The sequence below is a fragment of the Ursus americanus genome, chromosome 3, assembly GCF_024610735.1.
Source record: "Ursus americanus isolate L20-20 chromosome 3, mUrsAme1.1.p, whole genome shotgun sequence".
In the NCBI taxonomy this organism is placed as follows: domain Eukaryota; kingdom Metazoa; phylum Chordata; class Mammalia; order Carnivora; family Ursidae; genus Ursus; species Ursus americanus.
This window is the reverse complement of record NC_142129.1, coordinates 27,051,907-27,075,845: the sequence shown is the minus strand read 5'-3', so window position 1 is coordinate 27,075,845 and position 23,939 is coordinate 27,051,907. Positions and strand designations below refer to the sequence as shown.

At 43.0% G+C, this 23,939-nt stretch overlaps 1 protein-coding gene across 1 annotated transcript; it reads left to right on the top strand.

Moving 5' to 3' along the window:
- The first annotated feature begins 1,768 nt into the window (after nucleotides 1-1,768).
- LMOD2 (leiomodin 2) lies at nucleotides 1,769-9,900 on the top strand. The gene is made up of 3 exons (XM_045792734.2): nucleotides 1,769-2,190; nucleotides 7,665-9,008; nucleotides 9,535-9,900. Exons 1-3 carry the CDS (start codon nucleotides 1,918-1,920, stop codon nucleotides 9,559-9,561), a joined length of 1,644 nt encoding a protein of 547 aa, XP_045648690.1. The 5' UTR covers nucleotides 1,769-1,917; the 3' UTR covers nucleotides 9,562-9,900.
- Nucleotides 9,901-23,939: the final 14,039 nt, after the last annotated feature.

The window sequence follows — 23,939 nt, the reverse complement described above, 5'->3', positions numbered from 1 at the left end:
CATACACAAATATAAGTTGAAATGGGTAGCTTAAATATGAACACCTAAAACTGTAGAACTCTCAGAAGGAAAACATAGGAATGATAATCTCTGCTCTTGGGTAAGGAAAAGATTTCTTAGCCGTAACACAAGAGCTCAAGCAGTAAATGAAAAAAAAATTGAGAAATTGGACTTCATCAAAATTAAAAGCATTCACTCTTCAAAAGACACCAATAGGCAATTCACAGAATGGAAGAAAATACCTGCAAATCACATACTTGCTAAAGTCCAGAATATATTCTAGAACTCTTACAGGCCAATAATAAGAAGATGACTCCATTTAAAATGAATGTAAGATTCCTTCCAAAAAACATTTTATGAGTAGAAATAAACACATGAAATGATGCTCAACATCACTGGTTATGAGAGGAATGAAAATTAAAACTGCAGGGAGCTCTATTTCACACCCACTAAAATGGCTATAACCAGAAAGACAAGCAGGAACAAATTAGGATGTGGAGAGACTGGAACTCACATCGTTGCTGATGGGAACGTAAGTGGGTGCAGCCATTTTGGAAAATAGTTTGGCAATTTCTTGAAAAGTTAAATGTAAATGTACCATATAACCCAGCAATTCCTGTTATGTATCTACCCAAGAGAAATGAAAACATATGGCTACACAAAGACTTGCGTGTAAATGTTCACAGTATTATCTATAACAACCCAAATCTGGAAACAACCCAAATAGTCACCAACTGCTGAATGTAATAAACGAAATATGGTCTATTATATATGTATTAAGAAGTGTGTATTTCTATGCATACGCATTTTAACAGCTCTTTATCTATCTGTATGCTAAAACGACCTATCGATGAAGTCCTGTAAACTATGTATTTTTCACACTCATAAGAATATGGACATATATATATATATAATTTCATGTTAGCATCTCTTCAGTTTTCAGCCCAGACACAAATCTGGGTTCAAATTCTAGTTCCCTTTTTAGCTCTGTGGCCGTGGGCTAGTTACTTAACCTCTCTGTGGCTGTAAGATCTGGAGGATAATATATACCTGACAGGACTGTGGGATTAAATGAGATAAAATATATAAACGGCTTGGCACTAAGAAGCCATACCAGTATTATTATTCGTCTTTTTGGAGCTTTATTTGCAAGTCTAGTTGTTTCCTCGTCCTCTGGGTTGAGGAGAAGGAAGCCATGTCGTGCGGTGGAGAAAGCCACTTCTGTCCTTCTAGCTGTCTGACTTCAAAGTTTTCACGTAAACTCTCAGAGCCTCCGTTGCCAAAATCTGGAGAGGAGGATAATCATCTCTCAGGACTTGTTAGGATTAGAGCCTTGTAAACTGCAAACGACAATAAAGGTTCAAGGTGCTGTATTGGGATAGCCTTCTGTTGCCCTCAATGCCGCCCACGGTGTGTTTTTAGAAGAACCTGAATAACCACTCAGAGAGTGATGTGTACTCATTTCTCAACCTCTGAGATTATAATCAAAGCACCTTTTCACGGCCGTGGTGGTGTAGCGAGTCGTTCTCCGCATAAATGTTACGTCCTGTTGCTTGAATCCGAAGCGAGAACTGTGCTACTCCCTATCTGAAACACTCCCCGCCTGCCCTCGTGAGCTATCAGGCTCAGCTAAATATGTCCCTGGCCAGCATGTTAATAATCCCCACTGGTTCTGAGACCTCCATCCACCACCGATGTGACATTCTTTGTGTTCAAATGTCTAGCTGACGTCTGCTGCTTAAAACAGCCCATGCTTTCACCCCCTCTCTGCATTGTCACGGCGCTGCCTCACACTCTTAAAAGGCCCCTCCTAGCTCCAGCTGCTGACCAGCCTGCCCACTTGCCTCCCTGCCTGCTTCTGGCCGCCTTGAATGCCCGGTTCTTCAAGCTCCTTGTGGGTCTGACAAAGCAGGGACCATGTCTACCTTTGGCTACAGGAGAGGACTTAGCAAATATGAATCCATCGATGAGGATGAACTTCTCGCTTCCCTGTCAGCTGAGGAGCTGAAGGAGCTAGAGAGGGAGTTGGAAGACATTGAACCTGATCACAGCCTTCCCGTGGGGCTCAGGCAAAAGAGTCTGACCGAGAAAACCCCCACGGGGACATTCAGCAGAGAGGCACTGATGGCCTATTGGGAAAAGGAGTCCCAAAAACTCTTGGAGAAGGAGAGGCTGGGGGAGAGTGGAAAGGTAGGCTCTCGGGTTTTTCCTTAGCTACTCCCACCCTCGGCCCCCCACCCCCAACACGGGAAACCTGTTTTCCCTAACTTTTCAGTCCGCTTCACTTGTCTTTTCTCATAACCCATTTGCACCTGCTACTGAACAATTCCTCAGGCCACCCAGTTGAGCATAAGATGTAAAATTCTTAGCTGGGATCCCTTGATTGACTTCAGTCAATCAAGATGGGATTTTCTAGAGGAAAATAATCCAGAAGCAAGGCATGGGTTTAGATATATTGCAAAACGTAAGTCTAATTTGAGCTGTGAGTTGCTAATGTGGCATAATATGTGACTATATGTATGTACACATATATATAGCAGTTAAGTCAATGTATTTCCTTCTGTAAGGACAGAAGTGGGTACTCTGGTTGCTTTGACTGTGATGGTGGCTACAGTAAAAGTAATTCTTTTTTTCCAACACCAAGAAGTGAGCAGAGGTGGAAAGTCCGTGGGACTGAGAGCCAGGGGGCCATATTTCGAGTTCCTGTGCTGTCCCTAAGTTTTAGACCTTGAACAGATAGTCATCTCGGCAGGGCTCTCTTTTCCATCTGGCTATTGAAGAAGTTGAATCCAGGGTTTCTTCTGTAAATCAGGAACCCCTTTGAGATTTTGTTAAGTTACAGACCTTCTCCTTAAGCTAACGCACGTGTGCTGGTGCATACATACGCAAACTTTACGTGGAATTTCAAAATAATATCACACATCCTGAAACCCACCTGAGGACCCAGGTTAAGCATGCCTGTGTAGATGACCCCTAAGATTCCTTCCTACTTTATAATGGTGATCCTGAGACCTGGAAATGTTCTTCTATTAGAGCTCATGTGTTGTTAAGCTTTTGTTTTCTGCCCAGTAACCAGTTACTTTGAATTTTAAGTTACTTTAAGTTACTTTGAATTTGCATAGTAAGTCATTAACAGAAGAAAGTTCAAAAGACCATGCCCTGGGAAAATAGTAATGGTAATAACAATGTTAATGCAGTATAATAAAGTCCTGAATCTGTGGGAGAACACAGGTCAGGAGCAACAGTTTAAAACCTCTGGGCTCCACTAGTATCATCTAAAATCAAAATGGCCTGAAGCCAATGGCAAGACTTCCACAGTACTAATCTAGGCGCTGTTAGATGATCTTGATGAGAGGGTGTGTGGGCCACATTTATAGCAAGATACGTGTGAGCCTTGCTCATGTCAATCATCGCGGGAAGGGCCACTGGGATCAGGCCAGGGTCTGCCAAGGCCACGGTGGCTGCCTGCAAGGAGGGGCGGAAGGAGGAGGTGAGGCCAGAGTTGGGCTGGTCAATTCCTCCACAACCATGAAACCATGATTTTTAGGGGGCTTTTTTTCTTTTTTTTTTCCTCTGATGTGAGAATGTGTGTCAAAAATCTGATAAAATATATAAAATATAACATTTTTATTATTGCCCTTAAAGAATTTCCTTGATAAAAAGATGAAAATTGCCACAGAATATCCAGGACAGACAGCCATCAGAGCAGTAACCCAACAAAGGCATTTTCATGTCAGTGTCCTGAGATCAGTAGGAAACCAAGGGCAAAGCCTATTGTCAGCTACGATGGAACCCATCCTGAGCCTGCCAAAGGTTTTGCTGATCCCTGCCAGTGGCTTATCAGCTCAGTTAGAGAGGCTGGTGTTGGTGAACTTTGATTCCTTTCCCGGTAGTCAGCTTTTCTCCCACTACACTTCCCCCAGCTGGCGGGCTGTCTCTGTAGTCACAAGGAGTGCTGAGCAGAAGCCTAAGGGTAGAGGGTGTAAACCCATTCCCCGCCCAGGACAAAGCTCCAGGCGGTGGGCGGGTGGGTGGAGGCGGGAGTGGCCTTGTAAGGGAAGGGCGGCGCAGAATGGACCAGGAGGAGGAATTGGGGGGCTGGCTTATCAGCCATCGACTCTCTAAAGGCTTATGAAACTCATGTTCAGTGCCTGTTGAATGACAGCCTCTGCCCACTTGGGTCCACACACATTCTGCTGCCTTAAGCTCCAAGGGGCCTTGGAGACCAGAGGGTCTACAGCTCCCCTAACTTAAGTATCTGCTGGGTGTCAGGCTAGGTGCCAGTAAGTTCACTCACATTATTTCATGGACTTCTCACCTTCTGCACATGAGAACCGAGACCAGGAGAGGTTAAGAAATTCAGTTGAAGTGAATAGCTTATAATGAGAGCCAGACATTCAAACCAAGGTCTGTTGGTGCCAAGACCACCATTCTCAAAATGTGGGTGCCCAACCCCTCAGCATCACCTGGGAATTTCTCAGAAGCTCATTCTAGGGCTCCCCCAGACCTCCTGAGCATGGGGCCCAGCATTCTGCGGGCTCACGAGCCCTCCAGGTGATCATGACACACACTACAGTTGAACGCCGTAGTTTCTCTGAGACGTCTCAGAGCTTTACTGACTTGACTAAAGTCATCTAGCTTTTTAGGGGTAGACCCAATACCAGAACCAAAAACCAAATGTCTTGCCTCCTTGTTTGTGTAATGATGCCAGGGAGGTGATTGGGAGACATGGTTGGTCCTTCTTGTTGCCTTATTTATTCCCCAAGAGTGCCAACATTTGCCTTCTCTAGACTCACCCCTCAGGCCTCACCCTATCCCCATCTTCCCACCCCCATTTGCACAAGGATCAAGGTTAACTCCAGAGTGGTGGCAGAGAGCAGACCTGGAACTGCAGAGTCAGTCCAAATGCCAGAGAATACAGGAAGGAGGCAACCATTGTTTTGTCGCATCCTCTTACCTCGCTCTCCAGACCCTTTTCTCCCTTCTGGTGTCCTTCTCCTAGATGTCCCCCACCTAGGGCAGCTAACCCTCTCAGATCGTCTGGGACTATCTAGGCTTAAGAACTGGAAATCCTGCGTCCTGGGAAACCCCTCAGCCCCAGGTGAGCTGGGAGAGTCACCCACCTAGGCCGGGCCCGGTCCTGATCCTCAGTGGCTGGTAGCCAATGGGTTTAGATCCATTCAGGCAACAAATCTTTATTGAGCCCCTACTACATGTTAAGCACTGTGCTAGGTGAACAAACCAGACGTGATCCCTGTCCTCACCCAGCTGACAGTGTTTTGGGAAAAATGACAAACAAGTAATTAAAATAGGTACTTTACTGGGGGCACTATGCTGCCATATATGGCAAGGATAATATGAGGGAATAATATGAGGAGGTGTTAAAGAGGGCTTCCTGGAAGAAGTGTCTCGTAGATGTCACAGGACGACTCATTGCTGAATAACAGTTTCAGGTATTGTCCTCAGACACGTTTTGAGGGGAAAACATCTCTTGAAGATAGAGCCTAAAAGTCTTTTAAAAACCAAAGGGGATAAAATATAATGGTGGCATGAAAGGCAATATACCTTAGATTTTAAGACAGATCCCTTTCCTCCAACTACTGAAACAGCTAAAACTTCACACAAACACGCATGCACGTACACGCACCGCCAACGCACACTCAGCATCCCCCTTCCTCCCGCGCCTAAAGAAGGGAGTAAATAAAGACCAGACAGACAACCATCCCAGGAGTGGCTGACCCGTTCCCCAGGCCATCACTTGGTGCCTGCCACTCCAAACAAGTGGATAACTGGAGGCTATTTTGTGGTAGCAACTGGGCAAACAAACCTGGAGACAGGCAGTGCTTTCCAAAGCTCATTACACATGCCTCAGGCAGCAGGAGCCCTGGGGGGTAAAAAAAAAAAAAGGTTGCCAACGTAGAGGGGATAACCAAGGCTTTGGGGATGAGGGAGGGATTGGGGCTTTACAGGAGACAAAAGAAAGGACTAAAAAGATTGCACTCGGGGAACCTGGACTCTGTCAGCAATTCCCAGAATTTATTTTTTATTAGAAAAGATAGTAAGAAGAAAGAAAGATGGGGTCACTCAGCTTCTTAGTATAAAGTCTCGTAAATAGGAAAGACAAAGATAGACTTGAGGTTGTGTTTGCCTGAAAGTCTTTCATAACTGATACATGGTAAATAACTTAAGACCATCAGGCGGGGGCAATGGCTTGCTTCAAGATTTTCTACTGTCGTCTGCTGTTTCACGTTATGGCTAGAATCTAGTTAGTGCCAGGGGCGATTAGCTTTCTCACCCCGTGTCTTCTGCAGTCCGTCTCATTTAACCCCGCACTAGCGTGAGATTTCAAGTTGATGTGCAGCAAAGGGTGACCTGAATGTTTTTCTGCGGAGCTAGATTTTGACCTGCTGCTGCCCTGAGAGCAGCTCTGCCGCTTCGGCTTCTCTTCCTCACAGCAGGCAGGGTCGTCAGCCGGTCTCAGGTGGTGGGGGGTCTCGGAGACCCTCTGCCGGGCTCTACCCCAGAGTAGATGAATGCTGGAGACTCGAAGGCCACCCTGCCTCTGCCTACACGTACACGAGCAGGGGCACAGAGCACCTGGCAGCTGTCGCAGCTGCTAGCGGAGGCCAATTTGAGGAAGAATTCTGAACGTTAAAAATGGGAATCCATTAACACATTGTATGTTTTTGTTGTCATTTTTAAACTTGAGATGGCAAAATAAGAAAGGATAGCGAGCGGAGTGACTCCAGAAGGGAGAATTCAATTTGCTAAATTCTAAGTAGACAAGGAGTCAAGTAGTTCAGAACAAGTAGTTAAGAGAATGAAAAATGTACCAGGGGTTTTCCAAAGCTGAAGTTCCAACTTATTTGTTCAAATTGGCAAAATGATAGTAAATTTAATAAATAGAATTCTGGATATTTATTCTGCAGAAAACAAAAGAAATGTTTGTTTAGGGGCGCCTGGGTGGCACAGCGGTTAAGCGTCTGCCTTCGGCTCAGGGCGTGATCCCGGCGTTCTGGGATCGAGCCCCACGTCGGGCTCCTCCGCTATGAGCCTGCTTCTTCCTCTCCCACTCCCCCTGCTTGTGTTCCCTCTCTCGCTGGCTGTCTCTATCTCTGTCAAATAAATAAATAAATAAATAAATAAATAAATAAATAAATAAATGTTTGTTTAAAAAAAACTGTTGAAAGTGATGCAATGAAATGTTAACCCTGGTTATCCCAACTAGAGAGGTCAAAAGCAAGAGATGAACTTTTTCCTTACATGCTTTTGTATTGTTTGCCATGTGTTACTTCCCTTTTTTATTTACTGAGATATAATTGACACATAACATTGTTTTGGTTTTAGATATACAACATAATGATTTCATACATTGCAAAAACCATGTGTGACTTTTGTAAATTAAAAACAAAATGTGCTTAAAAATACCAACTTAGGGGCACCTGGGTGGCACAGCGGTTAAGCGTCTGCCTTCGGCTCAGGGCGTGATCCCCGCGTTATGGGATCGAGCCCCACATCAGGCTCCTCCGCTATGAGCCTGCTTCTTCCTCTCCCACTCCCCCTGCTTGTGTTCCCTCTCTCACTGGCTCTCTATCTCTGTCTAATAAATAAATAAAATCTTTAAAAAAAAAATACCAACTTAATGATCATCTCGTGCTCTTCAGGTCGCTGAAGAAGACAAAGAAGAGAGTGAGGAAGAGCTTATCTTCACTGAAACTAACAGTGAGGTTTCTGAGGAGGTGTATACAGAAGAGGAGGAGGAGGACGACGACGACGAAGAGGAGGAGGAGGAAGAGGAGGAAGAGGAAGGAACAACTGAAAAGGAGAAAGGTATTAATGGAACTGTAAATTATGATAGCATCGATTCTGATAACTCAAAGCCAAAGACATTTAAAAGTCAAATAGAAAACATAAATTTGACCAATGGCCACAGTGGAAGGAACACGGAGTCACCGGCTGCCATTCACCCTTGCGGAAACCCTACGGTGATCGAGGATGCCTTGGAAAAGATTAGGAACAACGACCCCGACACCACAGAGGTCAACCTGAACAACATCGAGAACATCACGTCGCAGACCCTCGCCCGCTTCGCTGAGGCCCTCAAGGGCAACACGGTGGTGAAGACCTTCAGTCTGGCCAACACGCGCGCGGACGACAGTGCGGCCATGGCCATTGCGGAAATGCTCAAAGTCAACGAGCACATCACCAACATCAACGTGGAGTCCAACTTTATCACGGGCAAGGGCATCCTGGCCATCATGAGAGCTCTGCAGCACAACACAGTGCTCACCGAGCTGCGCTTCCACAACCAGAGGCACATCATGGGCAGCCAGGTGGAGATGGAGATCGTTAAGCTGCTCCGCGAGAACACCACGCTGCTGAGGTTGGGCTACCATTTTGAGCTCCCAGGACCAAGAATGAGCATGACGAGCCTCTTGACAAGAAATATGGATAAACAGAGGCAGAAGCGGATGCAGGAGCAAAAACAACAAGAGGGCTATGACGGAGGAGCCAATCTTAGGACCAAAGTCTGGCAAAGAGGAACACCTGGCTCCTCACCTTACGCATCTCCCAGGCACTCTCCCTGGTCATCCCCCAAACTCCCCAAGAAAGTCCAAACTGTGAGGAGCCGCCCTCCATCTCCTGTGGCTCCACCCCCTCCTCCTCCTCCGCCACCACCCCCACCGCTTCCCCCGCAAAGGCTGCCACCTCCTCCTCCGCCACCGCCTCCTCCCCTCCCAGAGAAAAAACTAATCACCCGAAACATCGCAGAAGTCATCAAACAACAGGAGAGTGCCCAGCGGGCATTACAAAATGGACAGAAAAAGAAAAAAGGGAAAAAGGTTAAGAAACAACCAAACAATATCCTAAAGGAAATTAAAAATTCCCTGAGGTCAGTGCAAGAAAAGAAAATGGAAGACAGTTCCCGGCCTTCTACCCCACTGAGATCAGCTCATGATAATCTCATGGAAGCTATTCGGGGAAGCAGCATAAAACAGCTAAGGCGGGTAAGTAACCCAAGAGCAGATTTGGGGCATGGATGTAGCGAGTGACTAGCCTCCATTGCACGATGGTGCCGAAGTCACCTCTAAAAATGTTTATTAATGTTTAAGATATTTTAGTATGCAAGAGCAAGCCTCCAAATTTGGAACACCAGGAGCAGGTCACCAGGGAGCACATTTCCATTTGAGAAGTGTGCCTGGACCACCTTCTTAGCATCTCAGTTCTGGAAGGACCAGGACTATTTTAAGACACTCCAACATTTAAAAATTCTGATTCCCTTAATAATAAGAAAACCGGGGAATATAATTTACATTCCAAAAAAGATTCATCACTTGTCAACATTTTTGTCACAGAATTGCTAGTGGTTTACCACCTCATTTATCCCCAAAATTTGAATACTGAATAGCACACAGCAATGATCAATCTATATCTGAGTTTGTCTCAGAGACTACTGCTAGAGACTACCCTACAGATATTTTTCACTTTATCATTTGTGTTGTTTTATTGAAAGAAAATTCCCTATTTTTGTAGGTGGAAGTTCCAGAAGCCCTTCGATAGAAACATGATCTTTAGAAGCGGATGCAGAACCACTCAGTGGTATTAAGTAAGGCGCATTGTGAGATGTTTCTACAGTAACTTCTTTAATTCGAAATGTTTCCTGACTTTAAAAATAGCCTCACCCATTAATCCCCAAAAAAAATTTTAAGAAACAATCGGCATGTTTCTTCTGTAAATATGAAAATAAACTACTTTTTTTTTATGTTATGAGCTTTGTATGGGCAAGAAGCAGGTTATTTAAAGATGCTCTTATATGAATGTGTTGATAACTCTGAGCTGTAATGAGTTAATGAAATGTGCTGTTATTTTTGTAATCTCAATAAATTTGGATTGAAGTTTTTTGGTTTTTTTTTTTTAATAAAAACCAATTCGTGTGTGTGTGTGAGTTGATATATCTGTCAGGTATGTATGTAACATTGCCAAATATTAAAAATATGACATTCTCACCCAAAAAGGGTTTGGGTCTTTAGCACTTTCCTTTCTCTGTTTTCTCATGTCCAAGAAAATTTGATCAGAGCTCTTTCTAAAAAGTCTGAAATCAAAAAAATTTTTTTCTAAATTTTAAAAAAGATTTTATTTATTTGAGAGAGAGCGAGTAGAGCAGTGGGGAGGGGCAGAGGCAGAAGGAGAAGCAGACCCTCTGCTGAGCAAGGAGCCCAATGCGGGACTCCATCCCAGGACCCTGGGATCATGACCTGAGCCAAAGGCAGCCGCCCAACCAACTGAGCCACCAGGTGCCCTGAAATCAAACATTTTCTTAAAAGTCTTCTTGGTAGTGAGATAAAAGCTCTAGAGAAGACCCCAAAGTGGCCGTTATCATAGTGTGTGCATTGACCTTAGACCCAGGATGTCATCTGACACTCCTACATTTCCAGAAGGCTGATAGGTACCGAGGAGTCAACTCAATATTTACAACTATTTCTGGAAGAAAAAAAAATGAAGGAAAGTGTCTTGGTAGAGGAAATAGTGTTGGAGCAATTCCTAGAAAATAAGCCCTGAATTCAGAGCTATCTTGTGGCTGACACTAAAGATTCAGGACTCAACTCTCCCTTTGAATTCTCCTTAGATGAGCCTTAGTCTGGTGGGTCTCAGCCTTTTTGTGTCCTACACAAATGGTGACATGGATGTCCTCGACACACATCCCAGGACAAAGGCACATGTATTTCTAACCCTCAAATATCATTCGATCCCACCTCCCTCTCACTCAAGGAAGGTCTGAATTCAAATAAGAGAAAGACATGTCAGAGATTACCCTCATCCCACTCCAGTGCTCCACTCCAATTTATGAAAGCTATAAAATCTCTTCTAAAGTCCTTTGTATTAACTATGATTAGCAATGTTTCCTCTGTATCCTGCGGAGTCTAACAGTGGTCCTGGCAAGCGCTCCGGGCCACCCATTCGATGATTGTTTGCTCCATGTACAAAGCTTTGGATTATCTCCAATCAAGACGATTATGTTTCACTAGGAAATTTGTCCAATAGTTCTTGGGTCTGTTTCTTTTAGTCCGTTTCTATTGTTCTCTTACTCAGTAAGCACCACCTCTACAATCTCTGAAGGAGGCGGCCAGAGGCCCTTGGCTAAGTCAATGCCCTGGCTCCATGGGGGAGTGACTGACACTTTCTGAACTACCTGAATTGTCTCAGGGATCCTTCCCCCCCCCCAAAAAAAAACTTCAAAAGGTGCAAAACAAAACATTATAAAGCCCATCATAAGACAGGTATGATGTGATCATATACCAAGCGGGTACATTTATCATTCAGGAAAGACACCGCTAGAAGGTTAAGAATATGTGCTGTAAACATTTGAGGTGCTATGACTCTATTCAGCACAGGACAGGGATGAGCTCATCCTGTCTGCAAACTCATAGAGTTTGTAGGGAAACTAATTAGTTCATCCTCCATAAAGAGCTTTCAGCTCACTGGGAGAAGAGTGTCCAAGAGCAGATGAAGTGTTTAGGCTGTGATTTATACTTGCACATTAATCTCTTGAAGTACACATCATCCGGGTTTGAAACGGGGCCAGGATGCTGAGTCTCACTGCGGGTCAGAAGCCCGGCTCCCCCAGGCATTTATAACTCAGTGTCAGCAGGATGTTGATTTAATACCTGCCCTGACGTAGTTGCTCCAAGTGAGGGAAAAGAAGAGGTACTAACAGGCTGTAAGGCCTATACTGACGTGCACTGAGGAGTAGGGCACATCATAGGTTCTGGAAAAGACCTCCTAACCACTTCCTTTCATGACAGAGTTAACATTATCTTTTCTTTATTGCTCTGAGGCTTGAAAGGTGGAGTCTTATATTCATTAATCATCAAATAGCATGGCCTACAAGACTAAGAATTGACCTAAGAATTACAGAACTCAGAAATACGGTACAACGTTAATGCCCTTGACAACATACACAAAGATCTCCTAAATGTCTACCATGACCCGGGCACTTTTCTGGATGCTGAGGATACGCAGTAAACGAAAGAGATAAAATCCCTGTCCTTGTGTGACTGACAATGTCATCGAGAGAATTCCACCGTTCCTTCAAGCATCACACATTTACTTACCAAGTGCCTCCTGGGTATAAGACCCTCTGCTCAGTGCTGGGGAAACCAAGTTAAATTAGAAAATGTCCTCCTCACTCCCACTCCTCAAAGCAGGGAATCCTGAGAAAACCATCCCCTCCCGAATATGTGGTAAGAACTGACTTAGAGACAGGTTTAGGGCCCTATGTGGGCACTGAGGAAGGCTGATCATCTAAACTTAGTGTTAGCCAACTTTTTCTGGAAAGAATTAAGGAGTAAATGTTTGAGACTTTGTGGGCCATTTGGTCTCTGCCAAAACTATTCAACTTCGCCCCTATGGGGCAAAAACAGGCATAGGCAATACGTAAATGCGAGAAGCACGCGTGTGTTCTAATAAACTTTATTTATAGACATTCAAATTTAAATTTTATATAATATTCCTGAGTTGTTAACTTTCCTCTTTTGACTTTTTCAACCATTTAAAACTGTAAATTCTCTTATTAGTTCACAGACTGTTGGATGTATTTGACTTGTGAGCCACAGTTTGCCATAGACCCTTGACCAAAAGCAGATAAGGGATTAAGAAAAGCTTCCCAGGGGGGTACCTGGGTGGCTCAGTGGGTTGAGCATCTGACTTGATTTTGGCTTGTCATGATCTCAGGGTTGTGAGATTGAGCCCCACGCCGGGCTCCATGCTGGATGTGGAGCCTGCTTGGGATTCTCTTTCTGACCCTCCCCCACCTCTCTCTCTCCCTCCCTCTTTTTTTCTCTCTCTCTCCCCCTCTCTTGAAAAACAAAAGTAAGAAAAGAAAGGCTTTTCAGGGTCAGTAACACATGATTTTTTAGCTAGGCTAAAAAAAGAGTCAAATGATGGGGCTAGAGAATAAGGAAGGATATTTAAGTTTGAGAAAACAGGGCAATATAGAAAATAGTTGAAAATCATAGGGTTTAATAATTCTGTAAAAACAAGGATTTGGTAAAGAGTTAATATTTCAGTCTTTTTTTCTAGTATTGATAATTTTGGTAAATTAAAATGAGAATTATTGTTTATATTCTCTACGAACTTCTTTTTTACAAAAATAGTATGTGATCATTAAAAAAAATCAGAATATACAAGAAGCAAAAGTACCTAATGAATCCCCATATTCCCACCCACACAGAGCAACCACTGATGAGCCTTCAGTGTGTATCCTTTTAGATTCTCCTTGATGTATATTTAAATATACATATTACTATGTTTTCTACAAAAAGGGGAAGATAGTATACATACCATTGTACAACCCACCATATTTTATGTAAGAAAGTTCAACAACTGTTGGCTCTTTAGGTTATTTTGATTAGTCCTCTGATGTTGGATATATAGTTTGTGTCAACCCATCCCTTTGAGTTATTCTGACTTGAATCTCTTCCAGAAAGCCCTTAGAAGAACTGATTGATGAATGATTGACAGCTAAAAAGCCATTTCCCAGATAGACAAGAGCTGTGAGCCATCATTGTGGTACACCAAAACTGGAAATTAGGTTTCAACCAAATTGTCATGTTTACCAACTTTCTCACAGCCAAATTATATGCCTATCTGAACCGCAGAGGCATGCATTAGTAAGATGCCTTCAGCAAGTTCATACAGCTTTCTGCTTCTGAATAAAAAAGGCTGGGATGAATTGAGTTACAGAAGCCCAACCTGAACAACTCAGTGCAAGTTAAGGAATGTGGACTTAATTATGAAAGTCCTGGGAGCATCAAAGAATTTCAAGAGGAGGAGTGACATGATGTTTATATAGGTTTTAAAAATATGACCTGTGTAACCAAGAGAAGGATGGATTCCTTGAGGTTCAGGCTGGTGGCAGGAAGACCAGTCGGGAGAGAATTACAATCATTTAAGAATGAAGTGATACAAATTTGAACAGCAGACGCTGCCTAAGTATAAATAGATAGAGCAGAGACTAAGAAAGCACCTACTCCACAGAATTTAGTAACTGGCTAGGTGTAGAAGGCAGGAGGCAATGAAAGAGGAGTCTATGCTGACACCTGTGCTCCTGGCTGGGCCATTTGGGTGGACAGTGGTGCCAAAAGTGGGACAGCAGCAGGTGTTGGAGGAAGAAGATGACTTCAGTTTTAAATACATTGTCTGAGGTGCCAGTCCATTCGAACACGCGGCTGGTCTAGAATGATGGGGGTGGGATTCCTGCTGCAAATAGGGGTTTGCGGGTCACGTGGCATGAGTGGCATTTAATGATGCGGGTCTGGGTAAGGTCACTCAGGGAGTGTGGAGAACGCAGAGGCTGAGTATAACAGAGAGAAGAAAAGGAGAACCGTATGGCAAAGCAGAGAGTTGCACTGAGGAAGAAGCCATCAGAGCCATAAAATGTCTCAGCAAGTTCTGGAGCTTGATGGCGTTCACTTGAACTGGTGGTCTGGGGAGAGCCAGTCTAGGGGAGCAGTGGCGATGGAAATCCAATTGTAGGGCTAGGGTGGGGCACTCACTGAGATGAAGAGTGTGGTGCAATGCTTCATGAGAAGGTATGCTGCTGGTGGGAGACCAGAGGGTCCCCAACTCTCAGAATAAAGAAGGCACAGCCTCCTGGTATGTCATTTACTTGACATGAGAAATGAGAGTTACATTTTATACACACACAGTCATTTTTCCTTGACATGAGAAAAAATTATATTATTTATATACTTATATATAATTTTATATATATTTTTATGTCAAGGAAAAATGACGTGTGTGTGCATATCTGTATCTCCTGATTTTTGAAAGTTTGCATAATGCCACTTTGCTTTTATGGAAGACATATATTAGTACTTGTTTTCACTGACCAAAAGGAATCCAAAGAGGATTTTCACCTTTACAAAAAAGCGAGAATAACATTCAGTGTGTGTTTGGCAGCGAGCCGTTATGGAGGTAGTGCGCACCTCAAGCAGCGAGCGGGCCCCCCAAGTCCCCTCCCCAGGACCTGCCCTTGGCATCTCAGCATCAAGCCTCCATGGCTTTGGACCCTGTCTGTGAGCATCCGTGCTTTCTCTCTATTTTGTGCATCTCTTAGGAAGATGTGTATCAGAAAAGCCTAACAGAGGTTATCTTTGGGGTCTGGGAATACTCGAAAGTTTTCCATATAAATTAAGTTATTGCTTCTCTGCTTTAGGCCATTTCTGCATATGGAAGTTTTTATAGGAACACTACTTTAGGACAGTGGGGGAAAGCTGTGTATATGTTCTAGATAAAGTCAACTGGAACTCTCATTCCATCTCTGTGACAGACCAAGGTCGTCTGCAAGATTTCTGAGAATTCCTGGGATGGAGGAGAATCCGTGCTCACAGCTGTCTCTGGGTCCCTGCTCCGAGCCCGCACCTTGCAAACCTATGATTTAATGGGCCTGTTCCAAATTATATTGACCTGTGCCACTTAGCCCTCTTTCTCCATTTCCACAGCCTCAACACTGCATGAAAACTGGGAAACGAAGGAAGGGCTGACATTACAGCAACACAAATGACATCAAATCAGAGGCGAGATATTACTGTTGTGAGAAGTCCTCTGCCTCACTGACGGTCAGAGGTTTTTTTCTCCACTGGCTGCTTCATCCCACTTACTCATCTGTCTTCTTGCTAGTGTATCACTTCCTTCCACTCCCCGCACGCTTCTGCATCACACTGTCCTCCTTTGTTACCCTTGGGAATTCCGGATCTGTTCCACTGTCAGGCACGGCAAATTCAGCTGTCTCGGGTCCCCTCCCAAGGTGTGGTTCCTGTCTACTTTTGCACCTCCAAACTCATTAGTGTGGTGCAGATGCCAGAAGCCTTTTATCTAACAGGAGCCACCCCTAGACCTGCAGCTCTGAATAGAATTTCTCCCCTGTGGAAGATGGTATGTGCTCTCCTTGAACACCACAAAAACCCTCACAAAGTCACTTACAATCTGTTATCTGGACTGTTGCTTCTGAGCTGGTTTCTTCTAAACTGGCTTCCTTGCTTCCATTCTCACTCCCCTCAACTTGTCTTTAACATGCTAGCGGGATATTTTTTCCAAAATGCAATTCTGATCATAGCAGTCACCTGCTCGAAATTCTTCAGGGGTGCCTATATTCTCCAGAGTAGAGCTCAAATCCCTCAGCACGGCAAACATGGCCCTGATTATCTTTCTGCCTCAGTTTCCACCACTTGTGCTCATGTACCCTCTGCCTAAGCCAGACTGAGTGACCTGCAGCTCACCGGACAAGAGGTGCCCCCTCTTGGCACAGCACCTTTCACACACCGGCTTACCTGCTGGAGTTCCCCTCCCACTCTTTAAATCTGGGTTAGTCCCTAATTCCTCCTTCCAAAGAGGCCTTGAAAGACAAGTAGCTTATTGACCCAAGCTGATGTGGACAAGGACAACCTTCAAAACAGCCTGTGCTCTTCTCCACATTCTTTCAGATGATCTCATCCACATGACCCCAAATCCAGCACAAATAAATGCCTCGTGATTGTGAACACACACATTCATATTCAGACACGATGTATTGAAAACTGAACTCATCTTCCTCCTTCAAGGAGCTGTTCCTGTTATAATCAATTTTCCACAGTCTCACAATACATTTTGCCTTGCATTATATACTACTTGTATACATGTCTTAGTCTCCCCACTATCTTTACTGGACTATATATCCTGGAGATCAGGGACTGTATCTTATCTTTATGCCTAATAAATACCAAGCGCTCAATACATGCATTTGAATAGACGGATATATTAGCTACTCAACGACAATGAAGAGATAACATGACAGTATCTTCTCATCATTCCTCCTGGAAAGGCCAACAGTGGTCTGGGATCAAAAAGGAACATGGTTGAGAAATGCAGTTCTAGGGGCAAGACTGGAGGCTAAGGGGCTCCAATGAGCACCCAATGGTACCATTTCCTTTGTGCACATTGTAGGGCCAGAGTTCTAAGAATATTACCATCCACTCTCACTGCCCCACCTCCCTCAAAGCCTCCACCCCTTTTCTATGTGTTATCGGGGAGCAGTGGTCGGGCTATCATCAGGAGTGGCTATGCAAGCTACCGCCAGGAGAGCATCTGAGCAAGCCAGGGACTGACAACTGCAAAATGAAAGTCCTGTTCTCTAGATGAATGGTCTTGAGGTAAAATTAGTCTGATCTTTAAAACTCTAATGACAAATTTGCACTCTAAAGTGGAAGTTTTTACTTGGATATGATCTATTTGTTATATTGGCTATGCTTCACTAATTTTCAGACAACTAATCACTTGTTCCAGATTGAAACGTTGTGCAATTAGCTATATAACCTTTATTATAAGCTAAACGGTTTCTTAGCAACACAACTTTTGTGGAGTTACATATTTTGAGTTTTTAAAAATTAGACACATAATTGAAAAGCATACTAATCTGTGGTCAAAATAGTGTTGACACTAGCACAAACTGCTCCATTTTCTCTCTTCCTGAATGAAACCTCAGATAATCCATCTGAGCGATCACTGTCACATAAACGCAAAAACAGATGATCAAAAGTCAGTCTCAGGTTACAATTTGCAAGTTGCCCTCCCTCAATTTATCCTGAATTTATCCCTGAATTTAATTCCTTTTCAAGCCAGTGGCCGAGTGGTGGTAGCACCCCAGATTAAAAACCAGTACATCCATGTGAACATAACCCAACAAATGGCTGCTCAGAGGAACTCTTCACAAACTCTTCAGCAAAAGTAGGGAAATTAAAGGACAGTTTTTGGACACTGGAAGGAAGAGGCAGAGGGAAAAACACATGTATTTATATATATTTATGATTGTCTTTTTAGAAGTTATACTTTAGTCTTCTGCAGCTTTATTTTTTATCCACATGGTACCAGTTGGAAGTTGTGGGGCCTACCCAGGAGACCAGCAGAAAGCTGAAAATAGGGGCGCCTGGGTGGCACAGCGGTTAAGCGTCTGCCTTCGGCTCAGGGTGTAATCCCGGCGTTATGGGATCGAGCCCCACATCAGGCTCCTCCGCTATGAGCCTGCTTCTTCCTCTCCCACTCCCCCTGCTTGTGTTCCCTCTCTCGCTGGCTGTCTCTATCTCTGTCAAATAAATAAATAAAATCTTTTAAAAAAAAAAAAGAAAGCTGAAAATATCGGTCAGGAGGAGCAAGGTAATACCAACACCCTCATTTATTTTTCACTAAATGCTGCCAAGGATTTTTTGTGACTCTTTTCAGAGACACTCATAGGAAGTTTAACAGGAATCTTGATTTGTTAGGATGGATAATTATGCTTTTACCTCAGAAGCTATTAGTGGTGAATGCTGTTTTTAAAGAAATGTGAATTTTTTTAACATAACCAAAAAAAAAAATGGCAAAACAAATCCAATTTTGTCTCCACACATGATATTCATAAATTAAAAGTCACCACTGGAGTGATAAAAATATGAAATAAATGGAAAACGCTTAAGGAAAGGAGACACATTGGCAGAGATTACTTTGAGTTCAGAGAGAGGACTCTGAGGTAATTCCAAATAAATTCTTGTGTCGTCATTTATTAAGCATTTGGGATTACTCAAACATGTTAGTTACCTAACTAATATTTCAAATGGAAAAAAAAATATTTCAATGCTGATGGAAAGGGGAACAAGGGCTGGGGATGAGCAAACCAAAGACAAATTATAAAAATACTCTATTCTATTCACTGAATACTCCCAATATATGAGCCTGTACTAATCTCACAACTTGCCTTGGGCCTTGGCTTGCTTCAGTGGCTGCGGGTTTAGCTGCATGATTATAACATATTTTCCTGTTAAAATTTTTTTTTTTTTCTGGAAAACAGAGAATGACAGCATTTCCCTTTGGGCTTTTGCACGTGCAGAAGCAGAACAATCCCTAGCCGTCTACATTTGAAGTAAAGCTGTTAGAGTAATATATTTTTTTTTTTTCCCCAGACTATCACTGATGACTTAATGCACCTGGGAGGCAAGGAACTGTGGTGGTTAAAGGCACATCCTCTGTATTAAGACAGACTTAAATCTGAGGCTCAGCTCTGCCAGGTACCAGCTATTTAACTTCATGCAAATTGTTTAAACTATTCTATTTGCCTTGGCTGAAAAACTGTGACAAGTTCCTCATGTAAAATATTTCATGCAGTGTCCAACTGCACTTTAATAAGTGCTTTAATAAATACTGGTTAGTATTAAAATGGATACTTTTAAATATGACTTTCCTCAAAGGAAAAACATCTCGAAGGAAAAATAAATGGGCATGGAGTAAGCACAGCCCTGGGGCTTTGGAAGACCCCTTAGATGGCTTCATCATTGTCATCAAAAAGTAGCCCTGTCTGAAACTTGGCGAGTGTCCACATTACAGCTCCCCCTGCAGAAGGGAGACAGGGTTGGGGGTGTCTCCCCGAGGAAGTCAGAGAGCAGTGGACACTGGGAATTGCAAACTAAGTGGGCAGGTGTTGACTGTGCCCTCTGGGAAAAGTGTTTATTAGAAAAACACTTGTAGCTATACTGGAATTAAAATTACAACTTAATTTTTAAAAAAGGGAAAGCAAAAAACCCTGAAAAACACTTGTACGGGTTGGTAAATGTATTGCCAATATTTCTTCCTATTACTTACATGAAGTCCGTGGGATCTTCACTGTGCTACTTCCCATATCAACTCACAAGTTTCAAGAACACACACGCGCAAACCCGATCCTCTTCTGTGCATTCTATATTCCCAGCCCTCTTAATTACCCGACAATTACTGTTCATTTCTGTGACAGGGGAAGGAAGTAGAAGGGAATGACAGGAACCATACAACAAAAAATTGTATTAGTTAATTTCTAGGAGGGGTAAGCACAAGGGAGGTTATTGCTACCATATTAAGAGAAATAGTAATGCTGGAGAGTGATTTAAGGGGACAATGCTTTCAAGAGAAATAGTAACTCAGACAGGAAAGCAATCCCCGTGATTTTCTGAAACCTGTTGTTTCTTCTGGTTTCCTATTCAACAGGGTGCAGTAGTTTCTATCTTTGGGGGAGATGCTGTGAAAAATTGCCAATGGGAATTTAAGTCTGGAAACCAAACAACTTGGGAACAATTTTTCTGTATTTTGAACTTCACACAGCATCATTTTTGTTCCTCCAAAAGACTTGCCAGAACAGCTCTGGTAAGTCAATTAATACCATTGTCAAGGTCACATTAATTCAGGCCAGTTATTTTAGAAGAAATAGAGTACAGTCTACATGTTGCCAGCACCTACATTTCGCTGAACAGTATGTTGGGTATCGAGAGCCTGCTTGCCCAAAATGCCACACCTATGGAGAAATCCTGACTTAGCACTGACAACTCTTAAAGGATACACGTATACTTCCCATATTGTTACATCAGTGACTTATTTAAACTCTTGCCATATTTATAAATTATACAGTAGACTGGTATTAACAATCCTGTTTTCAGCAGCCAGTAGTTGGCAAATCTTGAAACTAGCCTAAGTTTTCACCATTTGACTCTCGGCCAGTCTTGTGGGTAATGATTACAAATATAAATCTTTGCCTTATCTTTTTGTTTCCCCCTAGATTTTCTCATTAGATGCTGAGGGCACTCAGGTAAACTGTCTGAGAATCATGACCCACGGCTCAAATGCTATTTCTCAATCTAAATGGAGACAGTCAGGTACTTGGGGGCTAATTCCTCCTCCTCGTACCTGGGCAAGTTGTTTCTAATTTCCGCAGGTCAGGGTGGTTCCACGAATACGTTTTGTACACATCAATATACATCAACGTTCCTGCTCATGCCCGCTAACACAAGAAGCTTCTTAAATAACATCAAGTGGCTCTAGGGCTGCACCTCCAGTGACCTGCTAGGGCAGACCGTGTATTTTGTGACAGGTTTGGAAGCGGCTCACATGCACTGGTAGCCACACAAGAGTATCTCCAGCATTCAGTGTCAAGGGTTTTCCAGCCTCCTTTCCTTCCTTTCCTGTTTCGCCAATGAATGCCTTTCGGCCATTCTTTCATGATCGGTCATGAACACACCTTCTATTCTTAAACCGTGTGGAGGTGATTTAACAAACTACCTGTTACAAAGCTGGCGGGGGAGGGGGGGAGCCTGATTTCTCAGTGGGTCTGAGCATTATGTGGCCACAAGAACTTCTGTTTTCCTGATCTAGAGATATATTTGTACAGAACAACAAATTTGTTTTGTTCTGGGGCCTACTTCCAACTCAACAGTAACAATAATTCATTTTAAGTAGTTTGGCTAAGTATAGGACATTCGGATAATAACACTTGCATTTAAGTGCACTCACCAAGTAGCTCCGAGAATAAGATGTTGGAATTTTTGAAGACTCGGGAACTTGATAGAGGAGAACATTTCCTTATGTTCCTGCTCCTTCTTGCTTTAGCCACCAGTTCCTATTAATATTTAAAAAAAACTTGTGTATTTGAAAGCTTTTTTGGGAAAAACTCTCAAAAACTTCCTTCATAGTTTTTACACTGCCCATCCCTATCCTCAATTTTGTGGCCTATCTCGTTAACGTGAAGACACAGCAATGGTTTCCAAGTGTTGGAAGTTACTTGCTTTATAACAAGCAGTTTGCGTGAGGAGTCATCACTGCAATTCTAACTTACTATGCATCAGACACCAAGACCCAGGTAAGAAGAAAATGCTACATCTAAGTGCTAACCAGCCATGCTGTGGCAAGAATATCCCCACATTTCCCCCCTACAAGTTATCCCATCTTTTCCAATGACCCCGCCAAACCCCACCTGAGTTCAGCTTCAGAGTCAAGCACAATGCACTTGTTTCTCCCTGCCCTTCTCCTCAGTGGCATGATGCCTGGCTTAATATTAGAGAGTTGGGAAAGGAAGAAACATCTGTGAAAAATACAGTAACTTCCCATCAAACCACGTTTTCTGTTGTTCTGGAAACCAAGTAACACAAGTGGAAAGTAACACGAGGATGTTGTGAGGGCTCGGTGGCACGGAGCTCTCCACATGCAGTCTCATGGCATAAACCACATCGGACTGACCGGACGTGCTGGCTGTAAACATCTGGGCTCCAGTGGTGCAGACCTAAAGCAATCATCTGGCTCAGAATCAATGCAAACTTTTTAAACATTTTTAGGCAGTAGGTCCTTACAAACATGTTCTATAGCATCCAAGCATTCAACCAGGGAGAAAGCAAGGTCACTTAAATAGAACCATAACAATGCTCCATTTACCAGTGGCTTGGGGAAAATGGTTGCAATTACAGGACTATGCTTATTAAATCAGACTCTCTCATAATTACTTAACTGTTCATGTTAACTACATCACAACCGTTGTCAAAGGTTCAGCAAAGTTCAGAAAAATCTTTTAAAAAAGGAAAAACAGTTGAACTTTCCATTTGAAAGGAATGGTGTTGAGTTTTAGCCTAATATACGATTAAGGAAAAGGTGGCCTCTCTGCATTCATAGCCTTACTTTTTTTTTTTTTAGAATTTTTAAAAATTTTTAAAAGATTTTATTTATTTTGGGAAGGGGGCAGGGAGGGAGGACATGTGAGTGGGAGGGGCAAAGGGAGAGAGAGAATCTCAAGCAGACTTGGTGCTGAGAGCCTGAGGCAGGACTCGATCCCATGACCGAGATCATGACCTGAGCGAAAATCAAGAGTCCATGCTTAACTGAGCCACCCAGGTACCCTATATCCTTGCTTAATAAACAAACAAAAACCAAATACCAGATTTCATTAGCTTCTTCTTAACTAGTTATCACCCTTCAAAATGGAGATTTTTAACACACTTAATTTTACTTGCTGAATGTTTTCCCAATCCCAATCTTAAGACAAAAATCTGCTTGCAAGCCCAATTTCTCCTTTCTGTTCTCTGCCTCCTTAGACTCCCACCCTAACTTAATAAATAAATAAATAAACAAATAAATAAAAGTTGTCTCTTAGGGCTCAGAAACTGACTTAAGGAGCTAGAGCTCTCTGAACAGATCACTACAGAATTGAGACATTCTGAACAGCTTTCTATTTCCCTATAGTTAACTGAAACTCATGATACCTTTTCCTTTCGCTTCATTTGTTTCAACACCACAAACACTGGAATACAGCTTTATTTTCCTGCATCTTTTCTAGTAAGGGTGAAAGACATGCCACTAAATTAGGAACGCCCCTCTCTCACTGATAAGAAAACCAGGAAGCTGGATTTAAAGTGTTCGGTTTGTCCTTGTCCTCTTGGAAGAACTCCCGGGCTTTAAATTGACAGTGCAGCTGTTGACTGAAAATTATACAGAAAGATTAATACACTCTCAAACTGATTTTCTGTCAGGCAAGTTGAGCGTTAGGGTTTACAAAATACTTACGTCTAAATAAAGGCAAAGCTCTTTACATCCACAGGAAACTAACAAAAATAATTTGGGTGTAGAATATAAAGCTCAATTTTATTTTAACCCAGCACTAAATGACAAGAGTGTCCTGTGATGACCGAACGCTTGGACAATGTAAGGTGTCCGCCATCCCTGAGCCAAAATGCGATCACGTGCTTCAGAGTCAGAGGCCGGTTCCTCAAAGCAAGCCAGCTTTCCTGGGCAGAGACGAGAACAGGATGCCGGTGGCTTCTATCAACACCCAGATGACAAGTGAGAAAGAGTGAAATTTATAGCCATGAATTTTTCAGAAGCAAAGTAAATCTGCAATTTATTTGTAATTTAAGAAAAATACAGAAAACAAGGATAAAATAGTATTATGGTGTATAGAAAAAAACAACTGAACTAGTAGGTCTGAATTCTAGGATTAGCTCCTTCTAACAGAACTCAGACGAGCCCCTGTAACACTCTGAGGAGAGTTGGCTTGAGGGAACTCGATGGTCCGCAGCTGTCTTTCAGCTGTGAAATAAGTATTTTAGAGGTAAGGAGGGAGGGGATCTACCTTACCGCAATTATAT

Bases quoted from the DNA above. Each gene is read 5' to 3' on its own strand.
- LMOD2 (XM_045792734.2), top strand. From the start codon at position 1,918: ATGTCTACCTTTGGCTACAGGAGAGGACTTAGCAAATATGAATCCATC. The intron at 2,191-7,664 runs GTAGGCTCTCGG...CGTGCTCTTCAG, and splicing joins GGCTGGGGGAGAGTGGAAAG to GTCGCTGAAGAAGACAAAGA. The intron at 9,009-9,534 runs GTAAGTAACCCA...CTATTTTTGTAG, and splicing joins GCATAAAACAGCTAAGGCGG to GTGGAAGTTCCAGAAGCCCT.